General features: G+C 41.8%; 1 protein-coding gene across 9 annotated transcripts in view; it reads left to right on the forward strand.

Annotated features, from left to right (window-relative positions):
• arvcfb (ARVCF delta catenin family member b) overlaps window positions 1-16,172 on the forward strand; it is a 242,479-nt gene that overhangs the window by 99,672 nt on the left and 126,635 nt on the right. For 7 of the 9 annotated variants that reach the window (XM_005747739.1, XM_013914544.1, XM_005747742.1 and 4 more), the window contains exons 4-5: window positions 3,160-3,251; window positions 4,265-4,484. The exons of 1 other annotated variant lie outside the window; for it this stretch is intronic. In XM_005747739.1, the coding sequence (XP_005747796.1) occupies window positions 4,293-4,484 (192 nt within the window). In that variant the 5' untranslated portion in view covers window positions 3,160-3,251; window positions 4,265-4,292. The remainder of the gene's footprint in view (window positions 1-3,159; window positions 3,252-4,264; window positions 4,485-16,172) is intronic. One more of the 9 variants, XM_005747741.1, reaches the window with a different exon arrangement.

The raw sequence follows: 16,172 nt of genomic DNA on the forward strand, positions 1-16,172 counted from the left end.
CACACACACACACACACACACACACACACACACACACACACACACACACACACACACACACACACTCCAGGAGGAGCAGGTGTTTTTAAGTACCCAATTGTGCCGCTGTGAGCTGCATCCTCAGATGTGCATCAGATGGGTTTAGGCAAAGAATTAATTTGAGCTGCCTCTAGAAGGGGTAAATTGGCAGTAAGGGGTGGGGTGGACTGGGGGAACAGCACCACCCACCTAGTCCCTAATCAGGTGAATGTTCCTAACTCAATATCGGGCACCAATGGTCACACTCAATTATCCTCATCCTCTACCTCCCAATCTGTTCCCCCAATTCCCTAATAACCCCCTAGCCAACTCCCTCAAGATATGAGGCTTCTGCTCTTGTTGGCCTCCTCAGGAGCGACACATCCAGTCAGTCTTTGGTCTCTGATTCTTAAAATTTACCAAAGTCAAAATGAAAACAGTGGATATTTGGGGAATATGTAAAAAGTTTAAAGATTCACACTTAGCATGAATACTGGGAAAAGGCAATAATAGCTCTGTTGTAAACTAACCTGATGTGAACCTGAATCTCACACATTAGCATGCCATATTTTATGTTTTATCTTGATTGCAAATTAGATCATGATAAATCAAACACTGGAAAAAATCCTAAAAACTAATATCGCATCATTTGACTCGCCTTAAACTTCCAAAATACCTCCCGGCTGCAAAGCATTAAGGGTTTAACACCCAGTCCTCAGTGGAATAACGGGTTATTTTTACAGATGCACTTGGCAAGTTTCCACATTGGCTGTTTCAGATGTTGATACGAGGTAAACTGCTGGTGTGTGTCTGTACACAGCACTGCTTTACACCAGAGGAGGAAAAGAAAGGACAGAGCTCAAATCTTTGCCGTTCCACCTTTCCACTGGTCAGAGCCTTTGTGTAATTTAGGCAGATAACCAGACCGCTGGCGCCTCACTCCTTTCAAGCTGTTCTTGAGAATAACATCAGTTCAAATGTCTGCCAGTTTACTACAGAGAGGGGTTTGATGGCAGAGCGTCTTGTCATTGGAAGATTTGTTTTAGGGGAGTCCAACAGACCTGATGAATAAAGTGCCAGGGATTTATTACAGGATTTTCCAGCAGGCCTTTGAAGTGAGCGACTGCTGCCTCTCATCTACCAATCCACACTCAAAAATGTGGCCGTGTGGATATATTTATTACCGGGCTATTTTTAGAGCGGTGAGTTTTTGCTAAAGCGAGTTCACTGCTGAGGAAAAGCCTTGCAACAGCGCAAGTGAAGCGTCAGCTCTGCACATGGAATATGAGCTTGTTTTCCTTTTAATTAAAGATGTTTACGCCTTAAGAGTAGTGAGATGTAACCCACTTCTCTTTGTGGAATTAATTAAACAGTTTTCTTTTTTTTCTTTCCTTTTTTTAAATATCATCTCTTTGATTAGTTTTCATTCCTTCCACACATAAACTTCATGTAGTGGCACACACAAGTGACACTCCACACCCCCGGAGTTGTATTTTGATATGTTTCCACCACATAAAGTTTGGGAGTAATTAGGGTGTATCTAAGAACATGGCTATGTTTTCATCCCCTCTGACCCAGGCCGTTATCAAACATCTGCTGAACCAAAGCCAAAAATAAAAAACGAGGGCTGTCATGGTGGAAGAGGGGAATTCTTCAGATGCCCCCTCCCTGACCATTCTGGGCTATTTTAAGTATGGCCAGAAGTTGGTGTGTAATGATAAGCTGTGGGGCGTAGCTGACATGCCTGCCATATAATTCCCTTTATGACTCAGGAAGCAATGGTTACATTGCCCCCCTAACCCTCCAGGGGTGTGAATCATTAGAGTCTGTCCGCAAATATGCCCAATCAACAGGGCCTATGGGACTCTATTTCTGTCACTTATCTCAAGTAGTGGATAACTTTGAAAACAGACAAGGATGCTATTTTTGAGCGCAGTTTTCCATTTCCCAGCCCTGTTTCCATTTTGAAACCTGACCGGCTGATTACTGTAAACTCAAACCAGACATAAATGTTTTAGGAAGAACAATTCATTTAAAAATACTAGATTCTCGAGAGTTATAATGAGAGATTTTGTTCCTGTAAACAGAAAATGAAACATTTTCTTCTGTTCAGATGGTTGTGGAGTTTAACTTTGGAAGCACATTCTCCTTGGTAGTATTGCAAGAAAGAGCCAGACTCCACTCCAAATAAATAAATGATCAGCATGTAGGAAACTTCAAAGAGGGATTGTGTGCTTCAAAGGCCCTTATTGGTGCTCACCGGATCCTATTGTAAAAGAAGGCTCTTTTTATGCACACATGTACACACCCTTTGAAAGCCATACATTCTGTTTTGGTATCCAAAGCTGTTTAAGATTCAAATGCTTGCATCTGCATTGGTGAACCCCTGCTGAGCTAGACCGCCTCCTCGAGACAAGATCAGCTAGAAAATATCCAGAATGCTTTGATATAATGCAACTGCTGACTGAGTGTCAGCTCTTGATTTTTGTAGAGAACCTTCTTGTTTAACCTTCTAGTGTCTGCCACGTCAACCAATATGCAGTATACAGCATATCATGACTTGTAAATGAATGCAAATGTCTTTACTGATGCACACGGGAAAAAATGACAGTTTCTTAACATGTCAGGTCGTTAAAAACGTGACAGTTTGTTGGAAAAATATCTATATTTTTGTTTATTGGGCAATCCACTCTGGCAAAATTGGAATGTTTTAAATATTTTTTCTTCTTTTAACTGTGTTTTTCTCCCACCACAGACTTTCTCTATCAGTTGCTATTGCACGCTAACAATACATTTTCAATTAATCACATTATCACCCTTCACCAGTGAACAGGGGAATCTGGAGGCCCTGGGATAGCTGCCAACTTTGCATGATTAATGTTCTAGCTGTAAAAAATGGAGCTACACTTTGAGTAATGAAGCTTTTTTTTTTTAAATATAAAAAGCATTTTTTATTTTTTAATAAAATGTGGACAAACTTTAATAATGTGATGATGCTCCAATACTTGTTTCTTTACCTTTGAGTTTACTACAAAGTCAGGTAGTTAAAAGAGCCGTTTGGTGTTTTCTATGTTTCACTTCTGTTTTAATCTCTTCCATTTTCTCTTTTGTCTTCCCTTCATTTCTCTTCCCCTCTCCCAGCTCTCTGTTCCTTTTGCCGTTTCATCCCTCTGCTTCTGTTTTGAGAGAGGGATGTCTCTTTTCTAACAGCTCTCAGCCTGCTTATCTACTAGGTCTGTATTACTGTGGGTTTTGTATGTCCAACCACCCATTTGTTATTGTGCTGTCAGCCCCCTCGATATCACACCACCATCAGTTATGAATATCGGGCTGTGTGTGTGTGTGTGTGTGTGTGTGTGCCATTGATGTGCTCTGTAGCCTGCTAATGTTATTTGGAAATCCTGATTGTTTATGATAGATGGCGTGTGCGTGTGTGCCTGATACCAGGCCTGGGTGTCCGTTTGGGTGGCTGTGGGAATCTTGCATGTGTTGGATTTGTGCCTGTAACAGCGCCTGTGTGTCAAAATGCATTATGGCTCTCTGCATGACTATATCCAATGACAGCGCCGTTCCTCCACGCTTATGCCTATGACTGTTCATTTGTAGGGCTGAGATCGTATCCAGAAAGAAAACAAAACAAACAAACACAAAAAAAATCTTTGCTTTTGTGAGTCTCCACTGTGCTGTTGCATCCCCTTTGTTGTTTTTAGAATTGGTGCATTAGGTATTTATTTTTCATCCCTGATATTCTTGCAGATCTGCAGTGAATGCTATCTTCGGTGCCAGGATTGTCTTAATTATAAGAAAGGCTCAAACTTCTGAAAGCAAACACATAATTGGCACCCTGCAGTGCACCCTCATTAATGTGTTTGCTGTGCTGGCCTGCAGTATCAGAGACTTTGTAGTCACCCTTTATGAGGAGAATCTGAGCATGTCCCTTCAGGGTGTTGGCTGGAGAACGCACGGTCAGAGTGAAAAAGATTTGTCGGTAACAGATACACTCTTTGTGTTATAACCCTGTTTCCCTTATCCAGTCACCCACCCTAATTGTTCTATTTTCATCTGTCACGGTGGTGTTTGTTAAAGCTTGTGTATCCTGTCTTGGCCAGCAAACAAGCCGTTTGTTTTGACTTTGATCTGGAGGCATGCGTCAGCCATTTGATGTCACTCATCCAGCCTTTTTTGGGTCTGGGTGTGTTAAATGACCTGGTGCCCCCTCTTCCTCCCCCTTTTCTTCCCTTGGAAGATCTGTAAAACCGCGACCGACACTGAACATGGAGGATTATGATGTTCGCTCAGCCGCCAGCATCCTGGCCTCAGTGAAAGAGCAGGAGGCACGTTTCGAGCAGCTGACCCGCGCCCTTGAGGAGGAGCGTCGCAACGTCAACCTACAGCTAGAGCGTGCCAATCTGCCTCCCAACCCCCCCACCAGCCAACCACTACCATGGCAGCAAGTGGTGATGCAGGTAAACGATGCCAGCACACTGGCCGACCACCCCCCTCCACTCCTTGTCCTTTTCAACCACCAACCTGCGCTATCATGTATCTCCCTCCATGCATCTCTCTCAAAAGTGACACCTCTTCTGCTCTCGCCTTCCATCTGAGCCGGCTCATCCCATCACCATGTTTGCTCGTGGTCATTGCTTTTCATCATTCGTGGGACCCCCCGCAATCTCTCTGTTCAATTTCCCTGTAATTTTGATACTTGTACCCATTGTATGACTCCAATGTCCTGGATGGTGTTCAGTAATCTGCTGTGCGGTGACTCATCTTTAAAAGCGAGCTAATGAGATTCAACCTCTCATTCTGTCTTCTTTCGCCCCCTCCTTCTATGCCACTGCCATCCAATCCCATCTCCTTTCGCCCACTGGTCTTTGATATTGTCTGGTGGTGGTGCTGATTGGATGTGGCCTTTTGCCCAGCCCTGGCCAGCGTCTGGGGGACATTAGATTCCTGGCGAGGGTTTCTGTCAATACTGGCTGACTCTGCAAGAGCAGGAAATGCAAGATGTAGAAATAAGACAGCTGCAGTCTCCTTAAAAATGACAGCAGTCACAACATGCACATTCATTTGCATGCTACAAACTGATGGAAAATGTTGCAATTAGAGCTTTTTTTGTTAAGAACGCCCTGGTCAGGTGACATGAAGTCTTATTTTTCTGCTTATTTTCAGTCTTTGAAGATCTGACTAACCTACACATTTCAATTTTGCTGACTTTCCCACAGCATCCTCTCATGTTTTCACTCCCAGGCATAATCACTTCTTTGAAGAAACCCTTTCAGACTGTACACATGTTTTACTAACTAGAATTTGAAAGCACAGTTTGGTGATGCCGCACCTGTGGTGCTTGGATACATCACCTTTAATCACAGAGAAGGAGGCGGTCTCATGTATTATTGATATAGCAAGACGTGCAGAGAGAGAAATGCTTTGTCTACATTTGCCTGTGCTTGTATTTGCCCATAGTTACAATTTGTTAACAGTCCGTGCTAGTGTTCATTTTTTTAAAGGGCTTGCTGCAAATTTGGTCTCACGAAGGGTTAATGAAGAGAATGTGGGAAAAGTGTAAAAAGGGTAAAATAAACTTGTCAGTCACTCACACCAAAAAGGTAATATGTGTAAGAGAGGAGGGAGAGCGAGACCCTCCCCTCCCCAGAGGTTAGCCTAATTTGGAGAACAGCGAATTGGCTCTCACTCTCAGACATCCCCCTACCCTAACTGTTTGTGAACCAAGGGGTTAATTTGGCACAACTGAATACTGCTGTTTACCTGTTTACATCACTTTGAAATGTCATTTTGCCACCAGGAATTTTCCTGCTGGCGTTATCGTAAATGCTTAAATGCCAGAACAATTTCTATGCAGGCATTTGAGGATGGAAGGGGACGTTGATCAGTGCCTGCTCAGCACCTAAGTCCTTGGCAGCTGCCTTTGCCCAGCCTTTCTGTGCCAGGTGTTACCGTGTCTGTGTCGTGAGATGCTCTCCATTCAAATAACGATGTGGCACGAAGGATGAGGAATTATTATTTCTTTATCTCTGCTTCCTCCTTGTTCAGCTCCCGAACACACACACACACACATACTCGCATGCAGTCCAAAAGCTGTATGATGGATTACGATGGCGCATGGATCATTGACTCAAGGTTCAGATTCACAACCCCGGGGCCAGACACAATGCATAATTATTTCAAGTTGATGTCAGGAAAGAAAAAAGTGGACCTGCTCTGATGAATGAAATCACATGCAAGTAGACACCTAATGAGCGCAGTAAGCCACTGATCTTGATAGCACCCCACCACAGGGCGCTCACCTCGGCACAGACTGGGTCTCAGCATCAGTGGGCAGTGCGCGCTCGTTTATGCCTTTATCACTGTTGTCAGCTTTTTAACACAGGCTGCTCAGTGGGCAGCAAATAAACAGAAGCGATGGTTTATTTAAACATATCCTCACAGCACTTCATGACCTGTTACAAATGAAACACTCTGATGCTCAGTGCTCTCAAGTTTCTTTTATGTTGCCCTGAACACAAACTAATTGACTCAAATGCATCATACAATCATTTGGAAATATAGCACGTTTTCCACAATAAATTTGAAGCCAAGGCTCGTCCGTATAGTATGTATGTTGTTTGCCTTTTCACATGTTAAACTGAAATCCCAGTGACTGTTTGGAATTTGTGGAACTTAGTCCATGTGTTCATGGTCCGCAGAACATCATTTATTTATTTATTTGTGAAGACCTTTCATCTCACGCAACATGAGATCGACTTTTTGTTATTTGCAAAATGACTCAAGAGCTATTAGATGAATTGCCATGATGTTAACAACAAACATTTGTGATGCCCACAGAAAAAATCTTTGGAAATTTGCAGTAGGTTGTCATTATGTTATTGTTTTATTACCATCACAGTGTATTGAATATATGAACGCTAACCCAGAACCAGCTATCCGCTATTATTGAACAAGAAATTTGTGAAAAATGTTGAAATGACTTCATAAATATCCCCAATTTGAGATGGTACTTTTTGAGATAAACATAAGCGGGATTGAAGGATTTCCCTATATGGAAAATTTCATCTCATTGTTGATCCAGGTTCCAATTGACTCCCAACTCTCTCTCAACTAGCTTCTTCTGTGCTAAAGCCGTTTCTCCTGTCTTGTCTAGTTTCTTGTCATGCTCATCTAGAACTTTCTGAAGCACTTGTTCAATATTTCTGGAGTCTGGAGTTGAGCTGTCAGAATGGTTGATGTCCAGGTTTTCCTGGTCTTGATTTACCTTTGCTGCTCTAGCATTTGTTTACAGTAGCAACTTTCCGTTCGATCCCCATGTACTGCTGCCTCCACGTATGCTTTGGCAAGTCCACTTAAACTTTTTGAGAACTCCAGCAGCAAAGAGTGGTGTGCCTCCTAAAGTGCCCCCAAAACACCTATAACCACACCTTCTCAGGTTTGGACAAAGACTCTTGCATTGCCAATCCAAGACGACTAGGTCCTTCAGACCTATTCTATGAAGCTCTCAGTGCACAGTATTTTTGCTAAAGTTACTAATCTATAATAATAAATTACAATACACTTATGGCTCATTGTGGAATAAGGACATTTCGCAAATTGACTTGTTGCAACAGTGACATCCTATTACAGTACCATGTTCAGATTAATTTAGCTCTTTTCTCACTCTTCTTGCAGTTGGGACCTTGGCTTTAGTAAAACCATGATCAAATTTGAGCTATGGTGTGGGCTATTGAATTGCAGTAGCCCAGAGGAGAATGAACATCCCAAACTTTATGCTGCCATTTTTCAGGCCGTCAACTTTTTTATTTATTGCCATATTCACAACATACTTCATACCGTGTACATTATAACATACCGTAATAGACCCATTTCTGTAACATACTCACATATCTATATTATTGCTAATATATATTGTAATATATCTATATCACTAAAGCACTTCTGGATGGATGCAAACTGCATTTCGTTGCCCTGTACCTGTGCATGTGCAATGACAATAAAGTTGAATTCTATTCTAATTCTATTCTATTCTACAGGTCAAACATTGTTCAATACTCACTTTTTGAGCACATCGATGCAAAGTGATTGTATTCATTATCAGCTTTCAGATTCAGTTTAGTGCTAATTAGCAAAGATGCTTACATGTTAAACTAAAATGGGAAAATTGCTAAATGTTACCTTCTAAAAGTAGGATGATTCCTCCAATGTTAGTAGTACCCTCATACATCACTGAGTATGGCGACAGACTCGTGGTGTGTTTAAACAAAAGAATTATTCAGGCTAAAGCTGAAATTTTGTTTTCTTGGACAAAAGATGTTCTATGATATTTTTTCCGCCAGAGCTTGGAGGCAAAAGAAAAGTTTGAACAATCAACAAATCAACAAACCACCCACTGTCATTTAAGTCTCCCCGTGTAGTTGTCATGCACACATCTGAAGAGGATTAAGAAATATTCAAGATTAAGATGTTTCAAATATTTCTTTATTTTGTTTTGGACCTGCATGAAATTAACACAAGTTACAAAAAGGCAGATCACAACAATATGTTTTAATCTCTCTATTACAAAAGGTTGTTGTAAACACCACTGCCCTACTTTCTAATTGAATTCTAATCCTCATTCACTTCAGGATAACTGTTTATGAATTGCTGCCAAGGAAGAGAATTAGAGTGTTTATGCTACACTGTCCTGTGAGGAAAATCAAAACGAGGCTGTTGGACTCTCCATTAGCTTGTCTGATGAAATTATCAGCAGAAATTCAGTGACACGGACCAGGGAGCCTTAGAATCTGTATCCATCAATAGGATCATGCTAGGATCACACGCTTCCTTTATTTGCTATCATGTTAGCCTCCCATAATTGATTTTGGCCTGAAGGAGTGTTATCACCAAAGCTCTAAAAGGTCAAGTAGTGCATGGTGACAAACCTATCTGTCGAGAAAGGCAGACAGCACTCAGACAGCCATGTCTGTCTGGAGTTGAGATAGAAGGTGACCTCATTTTATATACACCAGACAGCTAATCTACCCACGGCACTGCGCAGGACATGCATAGAGCCCATTGAAAGGTGCATATAGCAAAGCTACAGTTTTGCAAAGCAACTTCAGTGAAAAGGAAACTTGGGATAATTTTTGCACTGTGGATGCTATAAAGTGTTGGTGTTTGGTTTTCTGACACTATAGTCAGTGGTCTTCTAGCATAGCAGAGGCATATCATCCCTTTGTGCAAATGATGTGGGAAGTTTTCAAAGGCTTGTGTGATTTAGAGAGAGGGAACAGTGCTGCCTTTGATCTGTGCTGCTGTCTGTGTTGAAGATGTACAGGCCCCGGCCCTGCAATGGCACCACAGCGCTCAACCAACAATCGCCCCAACCTCCCTCCACCCACTTTCATCCCCAGAACACACAGCCCCCCAGCCCTGGCTAAGCACAATGGATACAAAGGGCGGAGGGTGCTATAGCGACAGAAGCTCTATCCCTCCACTGGCAGGGCCCGGGAGCCCCTGTACCCTCGTAAATCACCTGCCTAACAATGAGCCTTAGTTTACCCCCCTCCCCTCCTCTGTCTTCCTCTGTCTTCTTCCCTTGCTGTGGCATCAAGAACCTTCTTGCCTCCCATAAACACTCTAATTACCTTGGTGTGAAAGTACCTCCTTTGTTTATTTTTGTGTGTGCCACACTGTTCCTGTAACCCTCCTACAACACTTTTGTCTCATTACAGAGCAGCCTGCAGAAAAGTCACATTAAAATTTTAATAATGTTGCTGCTTGTTTTCCATGGCTCTATATGGAACACCTAATTATGCCTCAACCTCAGTTTAAAGGGTCCTTTATCTGCTGGATGTGACAGTCACAAAAGTTTCTGTTCATATTTTCAAACAATCTTTGGAAAGAGGCGCACATGAGGCAAATTGAAAGGCACTACTGTTGTTCAGGTGGAAGGCTGGATTGTCAGTAATCTTAGTGTTGATGGTACAGTTTTTCTTTACAGCTTGTTAACATCTAAAGCAGTGTTTCTCAAAGGTTCTTGTTTCAAGATTTGTTCATTTCCATAGGTCTTATCCATAATAGCAGCATGGCTCTGGGGATGACAGTGTAAGCTCTTCTGTTAGTTGCAGAGGGGCTTTGGTACTGAAATGACATCTGTTAGATGGATTGCCATGAAAGTTTAGTCACTGCAACTGGTGTCACTTAAAGTTTGCACACTACTGTTGACTATATAGGCAGTGCATTCTTTCAATGAACTACTATCTGCAGAGAATGTGTGTGTGTTGTTTTATTTTCTTGACAACTGCTTATCCACTCAACTTCACGTTTGTGAGGTGTATTGCTGAGCACCTAAAGACCCAATAGCTGTTGTCATTGATACCCTTTTCTACCTTAGTAGGAGAAGACTGAGTAGGCTGCTGTCTGCATATGTTATGTAGATATCTAGAAGCAATGTTAAGAAACATATATCAACTCTTCTGTGTTTTTTTTAAATAGCAAATGTAGCTTGGTAACAGGCTTTATTGCTTTCAGAGTCTACATTTTAACCGTGATCTTTTCCTAACCCTAAGCACATTTGGTTCCTACATCTTAACAAAAGTCCATCTTCTGTTTATCCAGTTCAGGGTTTCAGTGAGACTTGAGCCTCTCTCAGCTGTCATAGGTCAAACGGTTGGGTACGTCTTGAACAGGTCAAACAACTCACTCTAAAAATATGGGTAATTTAGAATCACCAATTAACCTAACATGTATGTCTTTGGACTGCGGGGAGGCAGCCAGAGTACCTTTAGAGAACTCATACAGGCAGATTATTCGAGCTCCACACAGAAGGGCCCCAGACACCCGATGGATTCATATCCAGGAGGCAACGGTGCTAACCACCACCCCACATTCATGTCCTCTTACCAAAGAGGACGTCAACGAAATAAATTAGAAGTTAAGTTATGAAGACAAGTATGTTCAGTGGGCTGCAGGCTTAGCCTGTGTTTTATGTGTGTGTGTGTGTTCACAGCTTGTTGATGACTGCAGCGTTTTGTAAACTCAAATGGTTACCACTCGCAGCTCATAGTTACTGAAACAACTGACGAGTGATTGTCATTTTTTTGGTCATGACTAGCTCATTTAGTCTCATGTTGGATCTTTAAGGTCCATGTAATTATTCTGCTTCCTGTGCTTCTTCTTTAGCCACTTCTTTGTTGCGTTGGCGGTATGTTTTGTGTCATTGTCATACTGAAAGACTGATCCACGACACACTTTTAGTGTTCTGGCTGAGGGAAGGAGGTTCGCATCCAAGATTTTAAAGTACATGGCATGATTTGCAAAGACCTTTTGGGCAAACATCCTCAAAGCATAATGTTTCCACCTCCGTGTTTAACTGTGGGGATGGTGTTCTTTGAGTCATACTCAGCCTTTCTATTCTTCCAACCACGGCAAGTCGAGTTGATGCCAAAGCTTGATTTTGATTTCATCTGACCACAACACTTTCTCCCAAGCCTTCTCTGAGTCATTTAGACGTTCACCGGCAAACTTAAGAGGGGCCTGGACATGTGCTTTCTTGAGTTGGCGGATTTGCAAACTTGGAAAATCAGCAGGAGATCAAAGAATTATTTTCCCCCACTGTATCATGTAAAACTGGATAATGTCTGGACTGCAGTTTGAGAGCAATACTGTTGAATCATTGCAGCTAAATGCTGGCAACCTGAATCAGCTGTGTTGTTTGCAGGCACGCCCCATTCCTTCTCAAACAAATAGCTGCAATCAGTCACTCCGACTGAGAGCCTCAATCAGCTCAGTCTGCACATCTCACTCTGATCATACACTGCACTAGTCAGGTTACAAATCTAATGAATGTATTATACACTTAGGTAGGAGAGACTTCTACCTACTACACTGCTCAACCTAAAAGTAAAATGCAGAAGGCATGTGCCATTATTATATGTTTTATTCAACTTGCTTCAACATTAAGAGTCAAGTTCGTGGCAGTGGCCCATGAATCAAAGTGGGAACTGCTCGGAAGGGAAGGGTAAGTCGTTTTTGTGTCTCATCTTGGTCCGGAGCTAACGTGGAAGGACAGAAAATTTTAATTCAAGGATTATGCAGATTCTTCTTGTTCAGGTGAACAGGAAGAGAGAGAGGTTTGAAGGGATGGGCTGTGGGCTATTTATATTCCTCTGGGCCAGCTCAAATCTTCATCCTTCAGATCAGCTCCAATGTTGGTGGACTTAATGCCTGTCCTGCTGCACCTCCCTCCCATTTGATCACAATCCATTAAACCATTACCCTCACTAAAAGCACTAAGAGGTGCATCTGAAATCTGCTTCCATTTCCTTTACCATGCATGACATAGGTGAACAGACAGGCTAAATATCTCTGAAGGGCACTACCTCGCCTCGGTGGGAACATTCTGCGTAACATGAAAGTCTACTTATACTCCTGAAGACGGGCACGATACTCTCCCATCTAACTGACTGTTCGGCTTGGTTGTTAAATCCAAAGACTGAACCGTGTGTTTAAAATAGAGCTCTTCTTTTGCACGAGACCCCCAGCACCACCTGAGGAATGTGACCTAACCTTTACAAGCGTCCAGCAAGATAACTAAACAAGGCTAAATGGAAAACAGTCTTCGAACTTTATAGTATAGCTGGAGGTGTTCAAAGTCTTGATTTAATTATCCCCATGAGTTTAACATACCGCTGTGACATTTTTACTATGTGACTTACAAGCATGTAAACGGTGATCGAATGAGAAACAGAAGCAGCACAGAGCCTTATTTTTTTGGGAGGATTTGCAAGAACAAAGATAACTGTTTTTTTTAATAGATAAGATTTGGAATTAAACCTTTCTTTTCTGTTTTACTTGAGTGTTCTTTAATAAACGCTGATGCAGTGTGAATATTTAGGTACATTGCCAGATAAGGGAGCGAGTTTCATCCAGGCCAATAATTTAAAAAAATGTTTGATTGGCAGAGTTGTTTTCCAAGTTCTTAGGAAATATCTGCAAGCCTGCATTTAGGAACACATTAAAGGCGGACAAATCCACTAATGAAAAAAAATAACTCAGTAGAATCTACTCAGTAGGGGAAGCCTTAAATCTCAGCAGGTTACTTTACCTGGAATTAGTGTAAATTCTCAGCTCTTTTGATGGGAACAGAATCAAACCTCTTGGTGTTTGCTGCTTCCTGCAAAGCACCACTTTTGCACCTGTGTGCAATGCAGCCATTGTGAGCATTCAGACTCTTTGTGCCTGTCCCATCGTATAGCACCACAGATTCACTAATACTTGTTGACTCTTCAATGTGCCCGACGGACTTTTAATGCAACCTGGCATCGCCTCGGGCTGAGGCCCCCTACACATCTGAACAGACTGGGAAAAGACTTGACATTATTTAGTCTGAAATTTGCGATGCTTTGCCATTGTTTTTTGTTTGTTTGTTTGTTTTTTTCCCCACTGGGTTGCACACGCACACACTTGAACAGTTGAACACAGTTTGTCTTAAACTGGAGCAGGGATGTAGAGTCCTTGTAATTGCTGGGATATTTGAAAGGAAAGGGGCACTAGTCTCTGAATTGCTTCACAGTGTCTAACAGTGATTGTTGAATGTAGAGAGTGATGACAATGGCACAGGAATGTGTAAAAATATCAGCGCTCTTTACACTCCTCCTTCTCCAGGGACTTTACTGATCATTCCAGGCCGAGATAAACACAGTCATCCATTTACTTTCATTACTTTTATCTATTCATTTCCAACAGAATTCCCAAGAAGCTCACTGTTGTAAACAGCGGCAGCCAGTTCTCTCCAACAATTGTGGAATTTAAGCTGACGTGTAAAAAAAAAAAAAAATTCTGATGTTAATTCATTGTTTGATTTTAACTCCAGAAAGTAAGCTGCTCAACAGGGCCTCCAAAGTGTAGCGCTTTACAAATTTGCCTAACAAGCAGAAGGTCTCCAGTTCAACTCCAGGATCGCACGCAGAGCCCTTTAAAGTTGTGTTACGAAGTAAAAGAAATCAAATCAAACATGTGGAGCTGCCTGCTGTGTTCGCCCCCTGTAAATAAAGGAGAGGCTGAAAGTAGGTTTTTCTGCAAAAGTAAGCTGCTCATCTGTCTCAAGATAGGTTTCTCAGGGTTTTTGGCTAAAAGATGGAGGCCTTAAGCATTAGTGCAACTGAAGAACTCAAATAATAACCATATATAACAATAGACATCCTCTTTGGACGACTCCATTACAGATGCAAAAGACATGCTCAGCTGAAATGAAGGCGACAGAAAGCATATTTTAGGCCGTAAAAGTTAATGATTTGCTGCATGTCATCGTCAGACGGGTTCAGATTCTGCTGTTTGCACCTCTTTCAGTGTCCCAATTATGCATGACGAGATGGAAAACAAGGAAAAGCTTAATCCGGTTATACTTGTTTTTATAAATCTCGCTGTGCAATTACGGCAGTGCAACATAAAAACAGAAAATAGAACCTTTTGATCTGAAGTGATGCCATTTAAAAGAGCTTTATTTCCCCAAATGAAGGGAAAATTGCCTTTTTGCACAACAAAAGCCCCCAGTAGATTGGACTCTAATCCTCTGCATCGCTGACTAGCCATTTTTCGAGGGGAAAATAAAACATGATAGTATTAGATAAGGGCTTTTTTGCAAGCTGTGCCATTGTTAGGATAAACAGCAGTCAGCCTACAGCAGAGCACATCATCTTGCCCTCAGACATACATATTGTTTGCCATCCGGCCCCTGCGCTGTGCAGTGATGGTCTTAAAACAACGCAGGGCAGCAAAGTCAGATTTATCTTTGAAATGACTTTTTATGCATTTTTTTTAAATCCTGTTTTGTGTATAGTGACATAGTTGGGCCAAACCTACTCACCCCTTTATTAAAGCTTTATGACAAAGTGCTGTTTCCTGAGAAATGTGTTCTGGGCTCATTGTGAAAGGAATTCAGAATTAAATGTCATTAATCCCTCTTTTGAAATTGAATATTCTACAAACGTTTTTTAACGTAATGAAGCGCCACATATATTTTCAAACTGCTGTAATGGCTCCTCACTTCTGGACCACCTTTTGTTACTCCTCAGTTTTTCTTCTCTGTATTTTCCTGCCACCGTGAAAAGGTGGAAAAGCATGATTTTAACAGATGTAGCTTCATCCGAGTTGTCTGGCTGTCAAAGCGTGCATTGTTGCCAAACATTAACCTTTCTACCATCTGTTTCACACCATACACCCTGACAGGCTAAAGCCGACTTCTGGAGCTTTGATTACAACTCCTGGATTATTCATACACCTTGTACATGTTTTCTACAAGGCCTAGGTGTGGGGTTAACTAGACTCAAGGGGATACAGCATTTGTCTGACAGCAGTCTTCTATGCTGAACACATTTTAGGCCTTATTTTAATATGAAATCTTGATTGTAATGTACTGTCAGGGTTTTTAGTGTGCTGAAGCCTGTCTTCTCCGCTCTTCCACTGTTGCTCATTGCTGGAAGGGAATGCCTTATTATAAGTGCCCGAGGTAGAGATGAAAAGATCTGTTTGTCAATGAAATGATGAAGACTCGCACGCCTCAGTCACCGTGTGTGACTGTGAGATTTTGCAGAGATGCTGATGAACCCATAAAGTATGACTCACTCCACGATTGTGGTGATCCCTTGAGTTTCACCCAGAGCCAGACGGTTATCACTATGTGATGTGTACACGCTTCCCCTCCGGATGGGGAATCCTTCTGACTTATACTCTTACTTTTCCCTCAGGGGAGATTTTTGTGAAACATCTCAGTCACTGAAATGGACTGCAGTGCAAGCTGATATAAACATTCATGCTCCCCTTTAGGAATCATTATAACTGCCTTGGTGTTCCTCTGTGTTTTCCTATAATGCTGTTATGAAATAAAAATTTCAATTTGCAACCAACCCATTTTAATGAATCACATTCCCATCAGCCTCACCTGCACTGTGCTTAGTTCCAATAACCAAATGTTAACACGCAAAATGAAGATGGTGAACAGATGGCAAGCTGATGTTAGCACAGCTCTGCCCAGGCTCTTAGAGAGCCACTGGGGTAGATACAGATATATAATCTTGATTAAACTGCATGGAAATCTGGCAAACGATAAACACAGCATTAAAAACAATAAATTGAGCAAATGCAGAGCAAGATTTATAGCT

The sequence above is a fragment of the Pundamilia nyererei genome, unplaced genomic scaffold, assembly GCF_000239375.1.
Source record: "Pundamilia nyererei isolate P.nyererei 1_Seehausen unplaced genomic scaffold, PunNye1.0 scaffold00203, whole genome shotgun sequence".
Lineage (NCBI taxonomy): Eukaryota > Metazoa > Chordata > Actinopteri > Cichliformes > Cichlidae > Pundamilia > Pundamilia nyererei.